A 24,267-nucleotide genomic window follows, 5' to 3' on the forward strand; every position below is an offset into this window, starting at 1 on the left:
TGCCTGTGCCATGAGTGTGGTGTATGGAGCCCGTTCGGGAGACTCCACCGGGGAGCGGGAGGGGCTCATAGCCCAAAACGTCAACCGTCAGCCACAGATGCCGATGCTACTGCATCAACCGAACAATGTTTGGATTCATCTGGCGCAGGAAGTGCTGAATATATCTCACTTCTGTATGAGTAACATGCAAAGCGTTCAAGATCTGATTACCACGTGTCTAGTGGCGGTGCCCACTCCTGCTGCTGTATTATTGCACATCTTTAACAATACAAACCAGGATGGAATGGTGGATGTGAGTGACGTTCGCTCCCATCTGTCACTCTATGAGTACTGCCGTCATTGCCCGGAGGTGGGCAGGCGGTTGTAGAGAAACATGACATCTATACTCACGTTTAACATCTCAAATGGGGATGTGTGCTATTCATTGACCTGTGATCCTATGAAAATAGGTAAATGTGCTCAGCTCAAATTGGAGAAAAGAGACAAAAACTTAACTGCTGCACAACGAACGTTGTGCCACTCACGGAATGACCTAACCTATTTGAATGTAAATAATTCAATGTTTTGCCAGAATGTGGTGCCTGCTGCCAGCCACATTCAAAATGTTAAGTTGCCTAAAGGTTGGCTCTTTTCTTGTGGTAACCTTTCTTTTACTTATATTCCAGCCAATCTAACTGGAGGGCCTTGTGCCTGGTCACGCTTAGGCTTTCTCATGTTTCCTATGGATACTGCTCTACACCCTCGCTATACCAGAGACACTATTCAATTACCTACGGACTGTGATTCTGAAATTTTATTGCTTTCCAAAACAGAATATGTTAGTTTAGCTGGTGCTGGTTCTATCGTAGGGGTGCCAGGACTTGCAGTATATAATACCAGAGTTATTAATAAAACTTGCATGTTTAGTAGTCAAGAATATTAACTATACATCAGCTGCCTTAGCTGAGCTGTTATTAGATGTACAGGGAATTAGAAGAGCTGCTTTGCAGAATCACGCTGCTATTTATTATTTACTGCTTAAACACAACCATGGCTGCAGTGATTTTGAAGGGTTGTGTTGCTTCAATTTATCCGACCACTCCATATCAATCAACTCCCATATAGAAGCCCTGCATAAGTTAGTGAAGGGGGTGCAGCAGGATGTTGACAAGGGGTGGTGGGATTGGGCTTTTGGATGGCTGCCTAATTTAGGCCAACTGCGTTATATCTTTGGTGTAATCATTATCATAACAGTTATTTTAATTTCGTTATGTTGTTGTATTCAGTGTGTGCCTAACCTTCTATCTCAGTGTCGCCCAAGAGCATTGCCATTTCAGCTTATAGGATATACTTAGTTGTAAGTTGGCCAAATGGTCCAAGGGTGGAAATGTATTGCTACATGCACTATGTGCATGTAGCAGCACTACGTGCAAGGTAAACAGTGGTGCAGGGTGTGGACCATTGGCCTCTGCTTCCATTGGCCTCCGCTTCCATTTTGGTTCACGACTCCATTTTGTCAAGTCTGGTTCTGTGCGTAAGGCACTGTTCTGTGTTTTTCCACAAGCTTCGGCAAGCTACAGGTGGGGTGTTTTTCTGCTCAACTTCGCTCCATCTGCCTGATACGAAGGGCGCTATTTACATTCCACGAGCTATCAGTTAGGACAACAGGGGGATGCGCCTGTACTCAAGGAGGAATGCAAACTTCACCTTGGAGCCCTCTCCTGGGAACTTGGCCCGTTCTGAGGAGACGTCTCGAAGGGTGAACAAGGTACCGCCGATTGCACAATTTGTAAAGGAGGGGGTCTTTTTCTAGAAAAGACTCCTGGGCGTTAGTAAATACTATAAAGGTCAGGAGCCTAGGTGGGATGGTTTAGGAACTCTGTTCTGGGTTGGACGCAACGCCAGGAGGACTGATTGTCCCGAAAGAGGCTCCCTGTGCCAGCCGATTTGGGTTCCCCGGCTTTGTGTACGGCGGAGGGATGCAGACGCTCTTTTCGGTGAAGCTTTTCAATTTATTAAGTATATTGTGTGTGCGTGCGTAATATGCACTTATTCTTGCAGTCATTTTCATGCTATTGAGCATTGAAGTACATTGTGTGTGCGTGCGTAATATGCACTTATTCTTGCAGTCATTTTCATGCTATTGAGCATTGAAGTATATTGTGTGTGCGTGTATTATATGCACTGACTCTTGCAGTTATTCACAGAGTGCTTATATTCTCACCATTATTCTCATGTTATTCTCTTGATATATATATGTATATATATATATATGTATATATATATTAGTGTGGTTAGTTTTGCCATATGAGAACTTGCCCCTTAAATAAACTTGATTATTTTACCCACTAAGGTGTCTGAGAGTGATTGCTTTACATTGTGCCTTAAAATATCCTGAAGTGCATAGTTTTGATATTCTGAAGAGTAAAGCAACACAACTAGGTAAACTGATATAGGGCATGCCTGTTCAAGCTTCGGCCTTCACTAATTGGACATGGCTATAAAGATGCGGAGAGTGCAAGTAAAGGCACGACAATAACTTGTCTTCACAGTGTGGCTATCTATTCCAAGGTAGAAGTAGCTATTAATAGTACAGACGAATAGGAGGATGCTACAGCAAGCACTACAACAGATGAGCAATGGGGGTACTTATGTTAACACACTAAACGTGTACTATTTGGTGTGTCCTATGGATTTAAATGACAGTGAAAAGTTAGGTATGGAAAGGTTATTCTTTTTTTGTGAACATTCAGTATTCCTGAAACCGATGGCAATATAAAGCCTGAATCTTCTTTACTGTTTTTAATAAAAAGGTTTTAACCATGTATTATTTAATTATAGACAAATTAATGTTATTTACCTTTCTCCACCAGACCTACAATACTCAAAAGAGGTTGATGTGAGTTTACCAAACCTTCAGAAGGAAGTGGTTTGAGGAGCAGTCATGACACTGCCCCAAGGCACTGGTTTTGGCAACAGGTACGTGGCTTAATTAGCAAAACAGTGGACGTGCAAATCCTCAAAGAACCACTGGTCATTGATCAGTCACAATGAACTTACTCAAATGAACCACTGATCGGAATTGCTGCTGGATAATACTAAATATAATGAATGCAAGAACTAATATTTTAAGAACTGTTAGTGCCTCTCAGCCCCTACCTGTTTAAAAAGATATAATAACATGCCTGACGCATACAAACTTTCTAGACTCAAAGTGACCTTCAAAAAGAATATGACCTGTTAGAGCCAGACTTCCTGACTGCCCACCTTTACTATGCTAGTTGACTAGTTGCTCTCAGTATTACTCTTTCCTGCCCTGCCTCAGTTTTTCTGATTATACCACAATACACCAGATCCCTCGTGTATTCATGAACTAAAACTCCATCCTACCCTAACCATAGATACGTGAAGCATCGGATGTTACTTTTCATGACCACTAAATCTCTTACAGCAAACTCCACCATATTTAGCCACAGGTCCTCTTGGAGCATACTGATATGCAAATCTGCATATTACCTAGTCCAAGACAGATTATATAATTAAGAAATAACTAATGTGCTCCACTAAACTCCAGCCTAGAAACCATGATGCAACCATACCCTCTATATTCTAACAGTTGGGTGAACCGACGGCAGGCACAGAAGTTGTCATGTGCTACAACAAGGGATTCAGCACCACCCAGTCTCACACTCAAACTAAGACTTCAAAATAAGATACTTCTAATTATTGCCACCTCAGCCCTCCTGTACCTATACAGAATGTAGAGAATAACCATAAATCACTGAAATCACTCACAGTAGCGTTATAATATATGTTCATGCTCTGGTAAACCAACTGTAACACTGACACCAACCTACTCTACTGTTCAGGCCTTCCTCGAAGACTGCAAGGTTTTCTAACTATTCCATGTCATCCTTACACAAGAGCCTAACTTCTCAGATGGTATTTGCTATAAACTACTAGCAACCCCTTCCCCTATGCAATTCCTAATTTAATAGAGATCTCTACTCTTCTACCACTGACCTCCTGTAAGCGAAACTACAGTCCATAATCTGTCCCGATTCTACAGCTTTTTAGAAACATTCAGCAAGTGCAAACATAACTCCCTCTATTTCAGAACTGCATAACTCCTCTCTCTTCTATAAAAAGAATCCTGTTAAAACAGCCAATGACACATTGAATTCCTTAAGAATGATCAAACCCACAACCAGGAACCACATCTACTTCACTTCTGAAGTAAAACAGACGAGTATGATTAAAGCAAACACTAAAGCCTGGGTACAAGAAAGAAAAGAAAATATACAAAGTCAGCCTGTAGTACTTTTCATGCCTAAACTTTTCAGATCAAGTCTCAGACTGTGTTATGAATCCCGAAGACCTATTCAACATAATTTAAGATCTCATCCCGTCTTTAGCAGTGGGAAGTGTCAAATCTCCGCCCAACCAAGTTCTATGCCTTAGTCAATAGTTTCAGTAATCAGTCACAAAAATAAGGCACTGCCTAATTGTGGCTAGCAGAAAACAATTTCAGCACCTACATCTCCTGCCCTATATTGACTGCCTTCCCGATCAGAACGTCTGGTCACCCACTCTCTATGATGTCCAGACAGACACTATTGTCCTCAAACTAACAAAGGATGACTGCAGCCAGCTTCATTTTGGGAGATTACCCAATAACTTTTAAAGCTGATTCCTCTCCAGCTTTATTTTTACAAGAAAACGCCCATAACCTTGCCCGCTCACCTTCAACATCATTAACATATCGGTTTATACTGGTTTAAATTAAAATTGTTTTTTAAGCTGTGCTAAGAAAAACAGACAGCAATTTTCATTATCAATCCAACTTCAATTGGACTTAGAAACATATCCATTGTTATCTAAGTCAAACTCTGAGGCCAGATAAAAACAGTACTGAAACCACCAATTCAGACTTTTTTTAATCTGGAATAATTTCTTTTGTCAAACTAGTATGGAAACATCTCTAATATTTCTCCATTAGATTACTATGCAATTTTCAACACAACGTAACATTAAGTACTGCTTAACAAACTATGCTACAGAATGTGTTAGGTCGCATAATGTGGAGTCTGCAGTCTGATGGGTTCAATATTTGTCATGTGCTACATTTTAAATGTGAAAATGTTACCCAGCCTCTTCTCATCATTAATGTTAAGCCCCATAAGTTTTATCACAGCCCTTCTGCTAATTAATGTATTCCTTGGTCATTTCTTTTTATAATTAGTCCTTTTTGTCCCTCTGTATCACATCAATTTCTTTGAAATTGCTTGTAAGTTATGTGCTGATAATTCCCAGCTATACTTTCTAGTGCAAATCGAACAGTGTCACAAGACTTTGGGCGAGATTTAGAGTTGGGTGGTTACTGAAAATCCTTTAGAAGGAAAAGGATTTGCTAAACCTGGGAGAAAATCTCTCCAGCTGATTCAACATTCCATTCACAAATCGTCAAATGGCCCTGCTGAGGAACTCTAAATCAAGCCAATCTAATCAAACAGTATCCCTCTCAATTACACTAGAGCGTTAGACGTGGACACAGTGTGATCACTGTACACTATGCAAGGAGAGGGAAGCTACTTCAAGCGAGTTCTCAGTCAGACAGTTATTAACACTGCAGGAGGTCACTAGCATATCTATCAGTATAGATCATCCAAGTGTACAATTAATAAACTGTGGAAATAATCAAGCTGGTCTTTTGAAAAGTGAGCGATATCAGAAAATTTTGGATTTGACACTAATGAGTTTAATATGCATTAGCAACATTTAGAAGACATTTCCATAAACGACTGGCATGGGTGGACTCTTCTGGCACTATCCCTGCACTGGTTTTGCCTTAGCTTAATAGTTTATGACAAAAAGAGATCCCTTTGAATTATGAAAGGATTTATTGCATTAACATGATCTGCAAGCTTAGATTAACGATCTTAATTTGGTAGTGAGAGTCTATCAACAATTGTTTTAATTTTAACATGCTATTATATTGCACGTTTGACAAAACGTGTTTCACAACTTCATGAATTAGTAAATTTCACTCCTTAAGGGAAGAAATAACTTCTCAATAACGTTATCCTTTCATACCAAATGATTTTGAAAGTGAATCAGATGTGAAGGAATCAACAATGATCAAATTAAGACATATGAGCAAACATTTCAGACCTTAGTCCTTAAAGAAAGCCTAGAATAAAAATATTTTCAAGGAAGCATTTGACAACCAGCCCACCAACACAGGGGCCACCGTTTCACTTTCAATAAGGATCTGTGCTTAACAGAGTGTTGTACAAACCTCACTATAGTAGTTTCTGTCAAAACCACGTGACACGCAATGACCTATGTCTCTACCACACCATTAGTGGGCAATTAAGTATTCAGGACGTCTGAGGTGCTCCAAAGTGTCCATAAGGTGATATATTGGTGAGGTGCGGACTGATGTACCTATATCTTGCTGAAGATGCTCTAAAGTGTAGCCTGAATGAACTGAGTGTTAGCAGCGGAACCAACATCCAAATTAATATTCAAACTGTAGTGGGCCAAATTAGGGGACGGAGAGAGACTAGAAAATAAGTTGAGTAAGCATTTCCAAGTTTGAAATACTATCCAAATAAGGTTTAGGAAATAAAAGGGTAAAATTAGACAAAAGCATCACCTTATTACAAAGCACCAACATGGCTTGCCAACATGGTAAATGCTCCAGGAAGATGACTTTCCATACCTGAAGTTTAATATCAAAATTATTGTCTGATAAAGCATTCAAAGAAGGTTTCAAATCTCAGACAACATAACTACTGATAGAAAGATAAGAAAATGCTATTTAAACATCTATGAAGGGGGCGTGGCCAAGATGGCGGCGTGAGCGGACGTGTTGGTCCGAGCTCAGCCGCCCGGGCCTCTGAAATCGCCTTGCGACCACAGAATTTGCTGGCCTGTGGTGCCCCGCCGTGACGCCTGGTGCGGTGGGACATCGGGGGCTCCGAGAGAGCTGAGAGAGCTGAGGGCACCGGCGGCCCAGACTGCCGTGAGCGCAAAGCTGCGCGCCCTGGGTCAGCGCCTGTTGCCGGCGGGCGTGGAGAGCCGCGGTTCGTGCCGCGTTGTGGGCCTCAGGCCCGGCGGCCTGCTGGCTAGGCGCGGAGGCGCAGCGGCGCCCTTGGAGGGGGCTGCGCCTTTGCGGTGGGGCACGCGACGGGGGCCCGGTGATGAGCCGTGTGCTGGGGCCTTGGAGACGGCTGTCCCCGCCTTGCTTGGCTCTTTAGAGAGGAGCCCTGGAGGAGACGGCGAGCAGGCTGGGGCGATCTTGTGCCGCCTGGCGCTAGTGTGGAGAAGCCTGCTGTGACGCAATGGGTCTGGGCCACCGGTCGGCGGTGCTAGCGGACCACAGTGACCTTAATTAAAGCAGAGACGAGCTGTGTGGTGGAGGAGGCCACCGGATTGCCCTGCAGTGGAACGGCCGGCGGCTGCTGGTGGGGGTATGAGGCCAGGAGGACACGGCCCCGGTGACGACGCGAAGAGGCCCGGTTGGGTGACTTGAGCACATGCAGTAAGAGGGCAGAGGTGATGGCGGCCTCCAAGCCCAAGCGGGACTGGACGGTAAGAGATATGCTGACCGGGGGGGCGCCCGGTGACGGGAGGGGCCCCAGAGGAGTCGCCGACTGCGTGATCTCCTGAGACAAGGAGGGAGATGGCAGAGGACGAGGCAGCCCCAGTCACGAAGGGCTTCCTTACCTCCTTGTTCGAATCGCTCCGGAGCAACCTGCAGGAACTCCGCAAAGACTTAGCTCACGAGGTGAAGGAGTTGTGGGTTGAGCTTACATCCCTGGGTGAGCGGATAGCACAGGTTCAGGATGGTGAAACTGCCTGCGGCGAGGAGGTGGCAGATCTGCAACAGGAGGTTATACGCTTGCGGGAGCAGCAGGATTTCCTTCAGATGAGGGTGGAGGGCCTGGAGAATCGGTCTCGCAGACATAATATCTCCATTAGAGGGGTCCTGATCGGGGCTGAGAAGGAGGACATTGGAGACTTTGTGGTGGCGCTGTTCCGATCGGTCCTTGAGGAGTCCCGGGAGATCGTCCTGGATAGAGTCCATCGTGTTGGCCGCTATGGCGGAGCCGGGGATCGCTCGCCGGATATTCTGGCATGTGTCCACAATTTTGGGCTGAAAGAAAGCATATTGCAACGGGCATGCAATCTTCCGCAGGTCCACTTTAGAGGACATCAGCTCAAATTATACCAGGACCTTTCGGTTCGGAACGGCGGCGTGAGTTTAAACCTATTACAGAGCATTTGCGTGCACAGGCTGTGTCCTACTCGTGGGGTCACCCGTTCCGCCTTGTTTTCCACTGGGAGGGTCATCTTCGCCAGGTGAAGTCAATATCGGAGGCAAACTGGATTCTGAGCTTGGAGGGGGATATCCAGGATCCGGGTTCGAAACCTGGCCCGGTCGGCGGGGGTCGTCCGCGCTGGCGGAGGAAGGAGAGAAGGAGGAAACAGTAGCGCCCTACTGCGTCGGAGCAGTTTTCGGAACGTCAATTGGCAGTGAGCAGCGTTGCGGCTGGGACAAGTGCCTAAGTGAGGAGTGGCGGGGAGCCACTGGACAGCTATGGGTCGCTTATCGCAGGCCTGCGGCCGTTTGAGAGCGGCCTGGGCGGCGGAGTCGATGGACTTGGTGGACGATCTTGTGTGGTTCTACGACCCGGCTGAGACTTTTTCCTCTTTGGGATGTGTGTGAGAGGACTTTTTTGTTATGAGCACCTGTTGTGCATTATGGTTAGATGTTGGCAAGCTTCCCTGCGAGTCTGGTCATTAGGGGTCATAGCGGTTTGGCCATGTGATTTGGAGCGGCTGAGATGCTGCTCTGGGTCTTGGTCCCTCCGTGGAACCCCTCCCCCCGAGCAATCTTCTCTCTACGATGTATGGCAGTTAAGTGTCTACGTTTGAATGTCCGTGGGCTTAACAGTCCAACCAAGCGATTAGCAATTCTGTTAGGTTTAGAGAAATCCAGGAGCCATATCTGTTTATTACAAGAGACACACTTATTGCATAAAGACACATTTTGCATGCGTTCAAGGTGGTTCCCTAGACAATTTTGGTCCTCAGCAACTACGAAGCATGCAGGGGTGGCAATACTGCTTTCGAGGACCTTTGCTGGGGAGATAGTGGGGAAGGTACACGAAGTGCAAGGCAGGTTTCTGGCTATTAGAATGCGACTTGGGGCCTTCTCCTTCACTATTGCTTCCCTTTATGCTCCGAATGCCCAGCAGGAGGCCTTCCTGAGACAGGCGGTTTCCCCGATACTTAGCTTGCCAGATAGTGCCATTTTGGTAGGAGGAGATTTTAATTTGGTGGTGGATAACGAGCTCGACCGCTCAGGTCATCGCTTTGGGCAGGTGGGGGCGTTGCCGGAGGTGGGGCGTCAGTGGCTGGTTGAATGTGGGTCTGAGGATGTGTGGAGGAAGTCGCATCCCACGCTCCAGGATTACTCCTTCTACTCAGCGGCGACCAAGACTTATGCACGACTCGATCTTTTTCTGGCCTCACAGGAATTCATGTCCCGGGTCAGGGAGGCCACGATTGAACCTAGAGCCTTGACTGATCATGCTCCAATTACTGTAGAGGTTACCATGGAGATGGGCCGGGTGGGTACTCCGAGCTGGCGCTTTAGGGATTCTTTGCTCCAGAGTGAGAGAGCGGTGGAGTTGCTCCGGTGCGCGATCACGGACTACCTTAGCTTTAATGACGATGGCAGCACTTCTCTGGAGACTGTGTGGGAGGCTCTGAAAGCTGTGATGCGGGGCAAGGTGATGGCACTGGCAGCGAGAGATAATAGAGCAAGTAGAGAGATACGGGAGGAGTTGGAGCAGAGGGTGGCTGTACTGGAGCGTTCCCATAAATTTACTGGCGCGCCTAGAATCTGGCAGGAATTAGAGAAGGTGAGGCAACAGCTGAAACGGCTAGACTGGGATAGGGCAGAGTATGCGGTAGTGCGACTTAAGCATAAATACTACATTGGGAGCAATAGGTGCAGAAAGATCTTGGCGCACCGGTTGCGAGCGCAACGCGCAGCGTCGGCGATAAAACTGATCCGTTCCCCTTCCGGAAAGGAGGCGCGTATGAGTGATCAGATTGCAGAGGCATTTGCGGAGTTCTACTGGGGGTTATAAGCAGCGGATGAGCGGGACAATGCGGCCCTGGATTCTTTTTTAGAGGGCATAGAAATCACTCCTCTTGGTGAGAAGGGGGCGTCCCTGCTGGACCAACCGATAAGGTTGGAAGAGGTTAAATCGGCGATTTCTCGCCTAAAAGTTGGGAAGTCCCCTGGTCCTGATGGGTTTACGTCTCTATTCTATAAGACTTTCTGTATGGAACTCGCCCCGCTTTTGGTGCGGCTTTTCAATTCTTTTCGGATGTCGGGAGCCCTGGCGCCTAGTATGTTGGACGCTACCATTGCAGTTATACATAAGCCGGGCAAAGACCCAGAGGAGTGTGCTTTATATAGGCCGATTTCGCTCCTGAATATAGATGCCAAGCTATTTACTGGAATTCTTGCTTACCGCATTAATTTTTATATGCCGGGTCTTATTGATCCAGATCAGTCAGGTTTTAGACCAAACCGACAATGTAGCGATAACACAAAGTGGCTTCTGCATTTGTTAGATAAACTAGATCGATCCCGTAGGGAAGCGCTTTTCCTCTCTATTGACGCCGAAAAGGCATTCAATAGGGTTCATTGGCCATATCTCTTTCGGGTACTGGAGCGTTTCGGACTGGGCCCCGGTTTTAGGTCTTGGATCCGATGCGCCTATCTGTCTCCCAGGGCGGCGGTTCGAGTTAATGGTGTGCTTTCCCTGTCGTACCCGGTCAGGCGTGGGACTAGACAGGGATGCCCGCTCTCTCCCCTTTTGTTTGCGCTATATATGGAGCCCCTCGCGCAGCGTTTGCGGGACAGCCCCTCGGTTTCCGGTGTGAAATTCGGCGGAGACCGCCATCTCTTTACCCTGTATGCAGATGATGTGATCCTTACCCTTGCAGAGCCTGCGACTTCGCTGCCTGCACTTATGGAGATAGTAGCCGAGTTTGGCCAGGTTTCGGGATTTCGGGTGAACATGCAGAAGTCTCAGGTCCTTAGCTTGTCGGTAAGCTCGGATCATGAGGAAGACTTGAGAGCTAGATACCCTTCTCTCTGGTCGTCTTCGCGCCTTTCCTATGTAAGGGTTGAGCTGGCGACCACTGCTGCAAAGACGGCGAGCTTGAATTATACGAAGTTAGTTCGTGAAGTACAGCGGGACCTGGAGTCATGGGGGAGACACAAGCTGTCCTGGCTGGGCAGGGTGGCGGCGGTGAAGATGACAGTCTTCCTGCGTATACTTTATGTGATTCAGGCGCTTCCGCTGACTCCACCTCCTCGGACGTTAGCCACTCTTCAATCGGCGGTTCTGAGATTTGTATGGGAGGGCCGGCCGGCACATCTCCCGGGACGGGTTTTATATCGCCCTAAGAGCAAGGGGGGGCTGGCGATTCCCTGTCTTCTGCGATATATTCAGGCGACGCAGCTGCGCTTTCTTCTAGAGTGGAGTCGCCCACTCACTGAGAAACATTGGTGCTTTATGGATCAGGCGGTGGCGAGCTCTCATATGGAAGGAGCCTTGGCTTCGACGTCGGCACAGGGCAGGAGGACTTTATTCTTCCCCGATCACGGGAACAACGTTACACATATGGGACGCGGTGGCCTGCCGATCGGGACCGACGTCTTTTCCGTCTCCGATGACCCCCATTGGCGCGAATCCCGACTTCGAGCCTGGGCTCTGCCTGAAAGGCCTGAGATGCTGGTACAAGGGGGAGGGGGGTGCAAGAAGGTAGGAAGCCTCTTTGATGAACAAGGGGTGTTGTCCTTTGATCAGATGAGGTAGATGTACGGCTTGTCGGAGGCGGATAGGCTGATGTATTATCAGATACGGCACTGGGCTCTGCTGACGGCTAACAGAATATTAATAGATAGGCCTCCTACGCCATTTGAGAAATGGCTGTTGCTAAAGAAGGATGATAAAAGAGTCATTTCAGAACTTTATCGGCTTCTGCAGGGGGACAACCGCCCGCCTAAGTCTAGGGGACAGTTGAGATGGGAGAGGGAGCTGGGGAGGGAATTTTCGGATGAGGAGTGGGACAGTATATTCTATAGAATACACCATATAGCCTATAATGCAGCAGGGACGGAGACATCATATGAAATGGCCTCCTACTGGTATTACACTCCAGCACGGATACACGCATGGGACCCTGCTAAGTCTGGACTCTGCTGGAGGGGGTGTGGAGGCACGGCCACACTTGTGCATTTACTCTGGCATTGTCCCAAGCTCCATTGTTATTGGGAGAGCATTATAGATGATATAGATACAGTGTTCCATACTAAGATCCCTAGATTTCCATCGTACATCTTGCTGGGGCTGCCCAATCCCCTTACTTTTCCCTTGAGATCGCTAAAGGGGAGACAGAAGGCCCTGGTACTCAACGCAGCATTGCAGCTGATTCTAGCTGTGTGGGGTACAGATAGGGTTCCGACGCACGTCTTGTGGCTTCAGAAGCTGTGGTTATCCTCGCCATGGAGAAGCTCACCCTGGCCTCTCAGCAGCGGATGGGAGACTTGGGTGTATTATGGAAGCCATTCCTTCAGATCCTATCCGCAGAATTCACAGAGTTGACATATCCGGCTTAATTGAGAGTTTTGAGACTGACTTGAGTTTTGGTCAGAGCAGAGTGCTGTCTGGAGAGATATTTGGGATGGCTGGGACTGGGCCGGGGGGGAGGGGGGTGGAGGAGTGGAGAGACAGGAGGACGACATGGACTCGGGGGGGGGGGCCTAGTGGGAAAGAAGCATTGTTGGTGTGTTTTTACTTATATGTTTGCTTGGTTTCTGATATGCGGGACTCGCAGTCTGAAAGACTATAGGGCGTTCCCCGCCTGTTAACTGGCTTGCAGGGAAGAGGCTGGTGGCGAGGGCCCTTTGGGCAAGGGTTAGGGATTTATTGGAGGGACTCCTGTCTGTAGATTTGGAGCTTTTGCAGCGGTGATGCATTTCATCTACTGTTCTGCGATGAGCTGTATTTTGTATGTTTATACGTTCAAAACAATAAACAGATTTGATCCATAAACATCTATGAAAAAGTTAATGATTTAGGGAGCCAGACTACTACAGGCCAACCAGGCAATGTAACAATTTGAATGACCAAATAGGCCAACATAAAAACAAATGTTGTATTATCATCAATGAGTCCCTTCTCTACAAAAGCCCAGTGGCAAACCTCCAGCCATCTGGGCCTCCTAATTACTCATTTCCTAAATCAGCTTTTCCGGAACCAAGTACACAAGCTCAAGTATTGAGGGCAGAGACAAGAAGAGCCAAGCCTTTACTTTCCCACAGCCAGTAGGTGTGAACCACCACATCCTGTAAGACCAATACGAACTCACCAGTGCCATTGTGAAGCATAAGAAAATAAGTTACTTACCTGTAACTGTAGTTCGCCATTATTGGAATCTCTAATCGATTCACATGCTTGAATCATTCACCATCGTCGAGATGGGAGTCCCCAGTACCTTATAATAGCAATGTAATGTAGAATATAATGCATTAAGGCCCTTAGGCCTTCACTTTCGTAGCATATCTAAGTTTATTTAGAAAAAGAGACCAAAGATAGACCTGAGCCAATCAGGCTGTACCTCCCTTTAGTACACTCCTGTGAGTCCCTCAGATTTTCCTAGGCACAAGAGCTCAAGGATCAGTGTGAAAGGAAGGAAAAATATAGTGATAACGGTGAGCTTCTCAGGGGAGGAGGGAGGGTCGCATGTTAGTCTATGAAAGATTTCAATACTAGAGAACTACAGTTACTCCAGTATTGGAACTTTCATAGATTCACATGCTTGAAACAGAGTAGCAAGCAGTAGTGAAGCACATTGTATTTTGAATATACATGTTATAATTGTCAAAATCTATTAGTACATTTGTGTAACAAAACTTTAGATGTTAAATATTAATTAATAACCCTATACTAACATATGACATTATAAAAGAGCACTCTTGAAGGAAACAGTAGGCAATGTGCGGAACACAAACTGGGATGGAGGGAAAAGAAAGAACATGATAGCTCACTGTTACTGGAACAGATGTCTTAGCACTGCCTGCCCACTGCCACGTCACCTTGAGGCATTGCCTCTAAGCAGTAATGCCTTGTAAAAATGTGCATGTTCTTCCAGGTGGCTGCTCTTTAAATGTCCTGGATGGGCACACCAGAAAATAGCGCTGTAGACGCCGTTATAGCTCTTGTTGAATGGGAATGTGGCGTTCTCTGCAGCAGCTTCCGTGCAGCTCTCTGACAGAAATGGTTTGCGCTAGGTATCCACCTTGCAATCCCTTCCTTGGAGAGTGGTTGGCCTTTCCTATGGGCACTGAACGCCAGAAAAGTTGACTGGACCTTCGAAAGCCTTTGGTTTTTTCCAGATAAAATTTGAGACACCTTTTGATGTCCAAAGAATGAAGATCCTGTTCTGCGGTGTTGTAGGATTTGGAAAGAATGATTTTAAGACCGCTTACAGATTAATGTGAAAGTCCAAAGGGACTTTGGATATGAACTTTGGATTTGTTCGTAGTATTGCCTTGTCTTCTTTAAACTGCAAGAAAGGATCCTATATGGTGAAGGCTTGGATCTCGCTAACACTTCTTGCTGAGGTAAGGGCCAGAAGAAGCGCAACCTTCCATGGAAGGGATTTCAACTACGCTCTGTGTATAGGTTTGAATGGATGTTTCATCAATTGGTTGACTCAAGTGGTTTGACTAGTGAGAAAGTTTGGAAGAGTCCTTTGATGAACTGTTTGACGATCCTAGTAGACCACAAAGACTGTAGGTTTTTTGATCTTTTGTAATGGGATATTGAAGCTAGGTGAACCTTAACTGAAGCATGAGCAAAACCAGTTCTTGCCAAATGGACTAGGTATGGAAGAAGCTGTTTAGGTGATGATGAGAGTGGATGTATTAGAGCTTGTTTGCACCACATGCAAAATATTTTCTATTTAAGTCACTAAGTTTTGTTTGTACGGTCTGCTCTGGCAAGAATGTCTCTACAGTCAGGAGAGATGTCTAAATGAGCTAACTCCTCGTGCTCAGGAGCCAGGTTGTCAAATCAAGAGATGCTGGACCTGGATGCAGCACTTGACCCTTGCTCATTGTTAGCAGCCATGGTGTTATCGGCAGAGGGATGCAGGGACTCTCTGATAGGAGAAGCGGTTCTGTATACTAATGCTGGAGAGGCCATGCAGGGGCTATCAGGAGTATTTTGCAGTGTTCGCCCTTGATTTTGGCTAGGACTCTCGGAATTAGGGGAATGTGAGGAAAGGCGTAAGCATATATTCCTGACCGTTTCATCAAAAATGCATTCCCCCATGAACCCGGATGGTGATCCCAACTTGCAAAGAATTGGCAGTTTGCATTCTGGGGAGTGGCAAACAGGTCCAGGTTCGACCTGCCCAATTGAGAGAAGGCGTGGTTGAGCACCTTCTGATTTAATTACCTTTCATGGTTGGATGTTGTCAACCTGCTGAGTGAGCCTGCTGCACATTTTGCTTTCCTAGCACGTGCTCTGCTCTTAAATGCACTCTGTGGATGATTGACCAATTCCAGATATGCTGCGATTTTTTTTAGATAAGAGCAGAGATCTGGTCCCTCCCTATTTGTTGATATAGTGCATAATTGTAGTGTTGTCCGTATGTAGGAGGGCTGGAGAATTGTTTATCTTTGGCAGAAACGCTTGAAGACCTACATGGACCACTTTGAGCTTGAGAAGATGTATGTGGAAGCTTTTGTGATGCAGTTTCCGCTTGCCACTGACCAGCAAGTCCTGAAGGTAGGCTTCCCACCCTTCCAGGCAAGCGTCAGTTGTGATTACGCACGGAGATGGTGGAGTGAGGAATGAGAGTCCGAATGACAGATGGGAGCTCTGGGTCCACCAGGACAGTGCTGTGATCATAGTCTTTGTAATACGGATTGAATTGTCGAAGGATCCCGTGCACTGCGTCCACTGACTGTCCAGTTGTTCTTGAAGGGGTTGCATTTTGAGAAAGCAAATTGGAATGAGAGGTATACAGGAGGACATCATCCCTAACAGGAAATTGAAGAGGCAAACAGAAAGAGACTTTTTGTTTGTACCGATTTCACTAAGGTGATCAGTTTTAGCTGTCCTCCCTCGGTAGGAGTAGCTTTGCTGAGTGACGTCTCTAGAACTGCAGCTAGAAAGGTGACATTTTTTGAGGATTGAAAGTTTGACTTCTTGTTGTTGATTGAGAGACTCAATTCTCTGAATAGCTGTATACAGGTTGCTGTTGACCTCTGCGCCTGTGCCTTGGATGAGGCCTTGATTGGCCTGTCCAAATATGTGAATTCTTGATGCTTTTGTATTCTCAGGAATGCTGCAACCAGAGACAAACATTTAGTGAATATCCTGGGGGCTGCTTTCAGGCTGAATGGAAGAACCTTCAATTGGAAGTGATTCCTGGCTACCGTAAATCTGAGGAATTTTCTGTGGATGGATAGATCGGGATTTGAAAGTATGCGTCCTGGAGATTGAGAGTGGACATATAATGCCCTGGATTTAGAAGCAAGAGGATACTGTGTAGCGTAAATATACGGAATGACTGCTTCTTGAGAAATGTGTTCAGCTCCCTGAGGTGCAGCATTGGACGCCACTCCTTCCATTTCTTTTGGACGAGAAAGAAATGGGAGTAGAAGCCTCTCTTTCTGTCTGGTGCCCCAAAAGGCGGTTTCTTAAATTGAAGGGTTCCAAGAGATTTGGCCATGTCTATGTCAGTCTTTATAGTCTGCAGGGCACCATCAACATGTTTTCCAAAGGGGGCTTCCCCCATCAAAAGTTGATAGAGAATCTTCTTTTGCACCTCACCCTGAAAGAAGTTTCTCGAAGCCAACCCAGCCCCTGCCATTTGCCGAAAGGCAGTAGTAGCGATGTCCATCCCACAGTCAATAACCTTCGCTGAGGCTCTCTCCCCCTCTTGTAATATTTTCTTTGCCTCTGCTTTGGCAGCTGGTTCAAGTAAGACGCGATGTCCGCCCATAACTGCCTGTCATACCTCCCTTTAACAGCCAAGAAATTAGACACCCTGACCGAAAGAGAAGATATCGAAGAAAAACATTTTCCGATGTTATCTAGTCTCCTCCCTTCTTTGTCAAGGGGTGCAGATATTGGAGCCGAGGGTTTCTTAGAACTGCGCTGGGCTGCCTGAGAAATTACTGAGTGTGGGGTACCCATCAGACAGTCTGGGGCGTCCTCAGGTGCTTTATATTCCTTGTCTAGGCGGGGTAGGACTACAGTTACTGTGGCAGGATGCCTCATCTCTTTGAGGCCCTCCTCCCATATAAAATCGACTATGGGTATGGATCTTACGCTTCTTTGGAAGGGCTCCTTAAAGTCATGAAGGAAGCAGTCCATCTGCTTCGTCGGCATAGCAGTGCAAATCGTTTTGCAGCTCTCTCCATTAGAATATGGAATCCACTGATGTCTTCCGGTGGGTAATCCAACGGAATGAAAGAAGGAGATGGCGGTGTGGGTATGAGATAATAATCCCATTCAGTAGTGACATCCGGTAACTCTCCATCTTCCTTATCAACATCAGAGATTGATGGATCTTGCAATAGGGCTGTTTGAGGTGTATGTCTGGGAATCTCAGGTAGAGGTAACATCGTTTGAGTAGGTGTGGAAGGCGGTGGTACTGGTGACCTTGGAGGTATAGGTAATTGCTGTACAGCGGTAGTAGTGGGTGGGAACTGCTTCCTATAATCTACTGCATTAACTGCAAGTCTGATATGAGGGACCCAGGTACACAAGCCATCTCTTCCTGGTATAAGTATTGCTCTCAAGGGGTATAAAAGTATTTTGGATCATACCCTGCAGATCCTACTCATTGTCATCGTCTACTCCCTGGTATTTTATGTGTAACTCAGATGGGCTGTGGGCAACACCAAATGGCCCTTACTCATCTGAATTGTCTTCTTCCAGGAGATGTGCTAAGATTAAGGGTGACACTTTACTAGGAGAGGTGTGGGGTAGTGTAATTCTTGGCTTTTTTCAGTTTCTTGGATTTCTCTCTCGTCAACGGTACCGTTGACGGTGTTGTTATTGGTGCAACTTGCAGCAACATAGTGGGCCCACTTGATGAGATCAGCGGAGATGTGGCTGTTGACAATGGTATCGTCGTCACTACTGTCATCAGTGGTGAGGAGATAGTTATTTTTAGTGTTGACTGTCTTACTGAAAGCGCTGACGATGACAGCATCGTAGTCGTTTGAAAGGTTGAATCGCTGTGGAGACAGTGGTTGTAGTATTGGTCGTCGACAGTGCCGTAGACGTTTTCATTGTCCATGATGTTGACAACGAGGGTCTCGTTGATGATGTCGTCATCGATATTTTTTCAGAAGATTATTTGAAAGAATGTTGAACCCATGGAGGTGGTGTACGGGGTTCAGAAGAAGTCTTTTAGAACCCTTCTGAAGAGCCAGAATGTCCTTTCCTCTCCTTGTGCGAAGATAAAGATCTTCTGTGAGGGGAACCCGAAGGACTGCGACCTTTATAAGACCCTTGAATGGTCTTTTATTAGGCCTTTTCGGGCTCCTCACTAGAGGCATGTGAATGAGGTGATCTGTCCCTTTTGTGTGCCTTCCTTGAGGACGTAGATGATTCCTCACTGTCAGACTCAGAAACAGGCTCCTTTCTTGAGTTTAATTTCTGGAGCCAAATGAGCAGCCTGCCCTCTGGGTCTTTGAGAATTTTGTTAAAAAATGTTTGCCATACCTTCCAGTCCTTCACTGAATGTTCTAGGTAAAGGACATATATAGAATCCTTGTGTGGATCTTAAAAATGACGTATTTTCTTGCCACAGGTCTAGCAGGCTTTGAAGAGACTTTCCTTATCATACATGGTTGGTGAAGTAAAAATCGGATATACTCCTGACAATAGTGTGGTGTAGGAGATATTAGCTATTAGAAGTAGAATTTGTGGAAAAATATAATCAGAAATAACTCTGAAAAGACTCCCTAGCACGATGGTGGTAGAAAACTGGAGGGGCTGGAGCTTCTCACAGGGAGGTACAGCCTGACTGGCTGAGGTTCAACTTTGGTCTTTTTTTTCTTTTAAACAGACTTAGATATGCTACAAAAGTGAAGGTCTAAGGGCCTTAATGCACATTGCTAATATAATGTACTGGGGACTCCCATCTCGATGACAGGAATGATTCAAGGATGTGAATTTATGAAAGTTCCAATACTGGAGTAAGCGCCTTTGCTACTTGTCAAACATTGGAAAGAAGAAGTCTGGGACAAAAAAGTTACATGAATATTCCAAACAAGAAAGAAACTGGACTCCTCTTACTAATGCGGAGAGTGGAAAGGGTGGGATTTAGGCTGTTTCTCCTCCAAGCAATGCTCTCCTAATTGAAAATATAAATTGGAAATAAGGTTTTTAAAATAAATGAATTGTTTTTGCCTATGTACACCTTTTCCCTGATCATTTTGCTAACAGAAGGCAAAGGGGTGTTCTCACAATTTATAGTTTCTCATGTTTTTAAACAAATTACTTTAAAATAATTCTCCATAACAATTTTAGAAATTATACGCTTTAAATAGAACTTTCATTGGTACTACATGCAACAGTACTGCATGTAATTTAAGATGTTATCAGTGCAACAAATATTATATATGGTAGTTCAATGCTGCACAGTATATACCTACATTTTTATCATGGTGGTGACTCAATTATTCTTTTGCTGGTGTCAATGAGGTATTTCTTTAAAAATATGCTAATTAACCTGATTTGCTTTTACACTTAAATGCACGTTTTTAACATGAGAACACGCACACATTGCAATCTAAATTCCACTAGTAATGGTGTATGTACTTTATTTTTTGCCTTTCTTCATACAGAAATCACCATCTGTAAATATAAAAAGGAACATACAGGTTAATACAATAACATACTGCAGCCATTTACTTACCTGGAGGTTGTTGAAATCGATCGTCATTACTTGAAAAGGTTCCGTCAAAGGAGTATAACCTCCAGGAACTCTACTCATTTTTTCAGTGGCGTAAGGTTCTATGGACTCATCCCCACTACTATGTGTTTTGACTGGACTTTGAAATTCAACAGTTCCTTCCAGCTGCACCCCAGCAATATTCTTCATCCCTATCCTTGGGAAAAGGGGTACAAATAATATAATAAATAACACTAAAGCAAGCATCCACACAGCTACTTGTGGATGTTAATACCTGGGTAAATGACATATAGAGACATCAGCACCATCTCCATGCATTTGCATGCAAGGACTATGGCATTATGTCCTTTAAACAAACAATTACATCGCTGTAAAAGTGGTCCTAATCTTCTTTTAAAAAGCTATCATTCAAGAAAGACCATGAAACAATGATCACAAAATAATATGTACAAAAGCACTCAGCTATCTAAACTGCCTGCAATCCACACATCTATGGCATGACAAAAGAAATGTTTTTTGCTCCAACATTAGATCTCATCCAGTTTCCAGTTACAAGTAAATATTACTTTATAAACTAGTTCTCTGATGGATACTCTATCTAATCGCAGATTCATCATCTTCTTTAAAATATACCCACGGGCCAGACTGCATAAATGAGGTTCTTCAGCGATGCTCCTACATGCAAATAGGTGGTGTTGAATGGCTCTGTGATGACTCCATACTGTCTTGGAAGCAACTTAGCTGAGCTGCCTATAAGCCCCACCCCTGCACGCTGAAACCAGTTCCTTTCTTTCCATGCCCTTCAACATTGATATGGAGCTCTGCTCCTTTGTTGGCCTTCCGACTATTTCCAAATTCTTTCAGAGTATGCCAGGTAACAATGTTAGCTACCCAAAATGTCAGGACCCATGCTGTGCAGAGACTGCAGGAAACAGATGTCAGTCACAGACCTATATGAAGTCTGCCTCAAGTACTTGAGCACAGTGCATGACTTAGTCATGCGACAAGTGCACCCTCATGCTGTCAAAGGCTATCCAAGACTGGGAAAGCAGCAGCTGAGCACCAAAGAGATCATGGTCAAAGCACAGCCTGTGGTCATGCTCCAGGTCGCACATTCGGTTGGGGCCTTTCTCAGGGTTGTTGCAGGGGAAAGACCTTCTCACTGCTAAAGGTCCTAAAGAAAATCAAAGTACAAACATTAACATAAAAAGACAAAGCAGGACTCGTCTCCATACCACCACTCAAAGTGAGATAGGAAAGTGTGAGGGCATGACGCACTCCTTCACTATCTCCGAAATCCAAAATAATTCTGCAGCTAGTCTTGGTGCGCCACAAGTTTCCCAAGCCATTATCGCGCCACGCAGCAAGAGGCCTTCAGTGCGTCCATGCTTCAGATTTGTGGTGCACGTCCGCCTCTCTCTGGAGTGCCTTTGGGCCATACGGGCCTCTGGTCAGACGACCACCGAAGGTCCGCCCACAAAGTCGTCTACCACCTCTGAACCAGATACCGGATACCGGACCCGTATAATCTCCGGTGCAGACAGAAGATCCGGTTCTGACACCAATCTCAAACCCAGAGCCAACATTGGTCCAATCTAAGCTGATGATGTGCTGAGATCACAATAGCATAACCAGTTATAATTCAAACTGGTCCGACCATAGATCTCTGCCTCACCACCATTAACTGTACCATGCACTCTTTAGCTATTACAATGCTAACGTTTAACGAAGCCCTTACTGATGCACTCGTGGCTACGTGAGATACACTATGTTCATGTCTGCAGTCAGATGCATGAATTTTGAGTCATAGACCGGGTTTAGGTCAACTGGATTTTCTAGTAACATGTAATAATCGACCATGGATTTGCCCTTTGATAGCCCCAGGCTATTAGGGTGAAATCTCAACTAGCACCAGAACGATTAAAAAACAAATGGCCTGTACTGCAATCCCTTTGGTTCTGAGGAAGATCGAATCAGACCAGGACAGACCAAGTAATTTTTTTGACCCCCAACTGGGCCATGAATGTGTTTCACCGGATACAGTTGGGCCTGCGCATCTGTCCTCCCTCTGATCAGGCTTCTACTTTGAGATGTTCTCCTGTCTCAGCAATAGGGAAAGGTCCTGCATCAAAATCTCCAGAACTTACACCTCAATGCATGGAGACTGAGCAGTGACCACAAAATAAATTTGACTTGCCGACTAAGGTGGTTGAGGTCATCCCCGCGTTCACAAACCCTTCCACACTAAGTCTACACTGGACTCTGTGAAAAGCTTGCCACTTGCTGTTCTGCCTGGAACACAGACTGCCTTACAAGCAAATTCTTCTGATGTCCTTTTGTTTGTTCTTTCTTGAAGTGGACACAGTGAAATGTTATTTGTCAGTCATTTCAGCCTTCTTGTGGTTATCTGAACAACCATTGTTAATTAAATCACCAGCTGCGATGCATTTTCTAAAAGGTTTGGCACACAGGTTATCTCCACCACCAGCCATTTGTGATGTCTCAGTGGGACCTTTATCTGGTCCTGACCTTTCTCACGTGCACTTCCTCTGAGTAGATACACAGCTGCTCCTTGAGGCTTTAGGTAAAGGAAACAGTCTTGCTCATTTCCAACATGCAAAGATGTCACATGAGTGGACTGCAGGTGCTGTTGCTACAGGCGTACTACACCATCTTTTTCCTGGAGAAACTGGTGTTGAAAACACAGCAGAATTCTTTCTGAAAGTCATGACATCCTTCCACGTTGGCCAATCAATCAGTCTTGCCAGTGCTATTTGCTCTGCTTCACCCCATGAAGAAGGAAGAGAGACTCCATTGCTTTTACCCCAAGAGATTGCTTCATTGACCACACATAGGAATATTAGGTGGATGATCAGATCTTTGTGGGATTTTCAGGTGCAAAAAAAGTCAAGGCTGTGCAAAAGATGCCTTTGTGAAGGTGCATAGTCCTCTGCATCAAAATATGTCATACGCTGGCCAAGAGACAAACCCCTGAAGGCCTGGGGGCCATTCCACCAGGGTCAAGGTGGCTACAACAGAGTTGGCAAGGGATGTGCCTGTTCTACATATCTGCCAGGTGCCGACATGGGCACTGGTGGATATGAACCAGCAGTGCCTTGACAACCAGGTGCTATGGGAATGGTCATTTCGACTGCTTGGTTCTGCAGGACCAACACCACCTCCATTTCAGGCAAGGACCTGAAACATCAAAGGGCCCATAAAAAATGGTGATATTAGGACCTTTACATTGACTCTTGGGCGTGGACCTCACATTACCAGAGCCTCAGCAACAAATGACCAAAGCAACCAGTGTGACATAACTCACTTCAAATTACTGCGGTGAGTCGAAGAGATCGTAGAGTTTTGGGACAGCTGTATTCAAAACCTTTATCGGATAAATAATCTACCAGAGTGTGGGATGACCCATCAGACACATCAAACTTGCCACCTTGCTCGTCTTCATGCTGCCAGTCTAAGCTTCCAGCGCCGGCACCCTCTTGCTAAGAAGCAGCAGCGGACATTTTTTTATTTTACTAACACTGGTGTAATATAAAGACCTAAATGCCTCAAAACATAAGCAGATATACCTGAATTAATAAAGTAAAGTGACCAGTTATAGTAACACTACAAAGCAATAATAAAAACAAGTGGATGTAATAAAAGTAACTAAGAAAGTGAAGCAATAAACGCATGTGCAAGCAAATGCATCTAAAAGCAAGGTTATAACTATGCAAGGCATCCTAAATCGCAATACTAAAATACTACAAAAACAAGACAATTTGATAAAATATTGAGGGTCTAGAGTACAGTCAAGTGCAAAAGAAATTAGTAGAATCATAGTACATTCGTGGTCAGTAAGTTAAACACAAATATCAACATGCAAGCGCATACTAGCTTTACATAAGAACAGAGAGAACAAGATACACAGCCTCAGTCAAGAACACTTCAAACTAAACATCACTGTCATGAACTACATTGAATAGTCAACAGGCTAACTGGGATTAACCTCATTTGAATCAGCATTACACACTTCGATTTAGCAGCATGCGGCATAAATAACTACTAGACCAACAGCTGATTAGCCTCCCACAGGCATCAAACACACTATGGCATATACCAACACCCAAGAGAAAACAAATATAAGGAAGGGCTAGAACTCAACTCCTCCTCAGATGAAAAATGGAAGAAACAAATAAAAAAGATTTACACAATGCACTGAAAGTCAGTAAAATGAGAGACAAAATA

At 45.3% G+C, this 24,267-nt stretch overlaps 1 protein-coding gene across 2 annotated transcripts in view; it reads right to left on the reverse strand.

Moving 5' to 3' along the window:
- PRMT9 (protein arginine methyltransferase 9) overlaps nucleotides 1-24,267 on the reverse strand; it is a 249,634-nt gene that overhangs the window by 85,009 nt on the left and 140,358 nt on the right. For both annotated transcript variants that reach the window (XM_069242627.1, XM_069242628.1), the window contains one exon: nucleotides 20,026-20,218. In XM_069242627.1, the coding sequence (XP_069098728.1) occupies nucleotides 20,026-20,218 (193 nt within the window). The remainder of the gene's footprint in view (nucleotides 1-20,025; nucleotides 20,219-24,267) is intronic.

Source organism: Pleurodeles waltl, chromosome 1_2 (genome assembly GCF_031143425.1).
Source record: "Pleurodeles waltl isolate 20211129_DDA chromosome 1_2, aPleWal1.hap1.20221129, whole genome shotgun sequence".
NCBI classification, from domain to species: Eukaryota; Metazoa; Chordata; class Amphibia; order Caudata; family Salamandridae; genus Pleurodeles; species Pleurodeles waltl.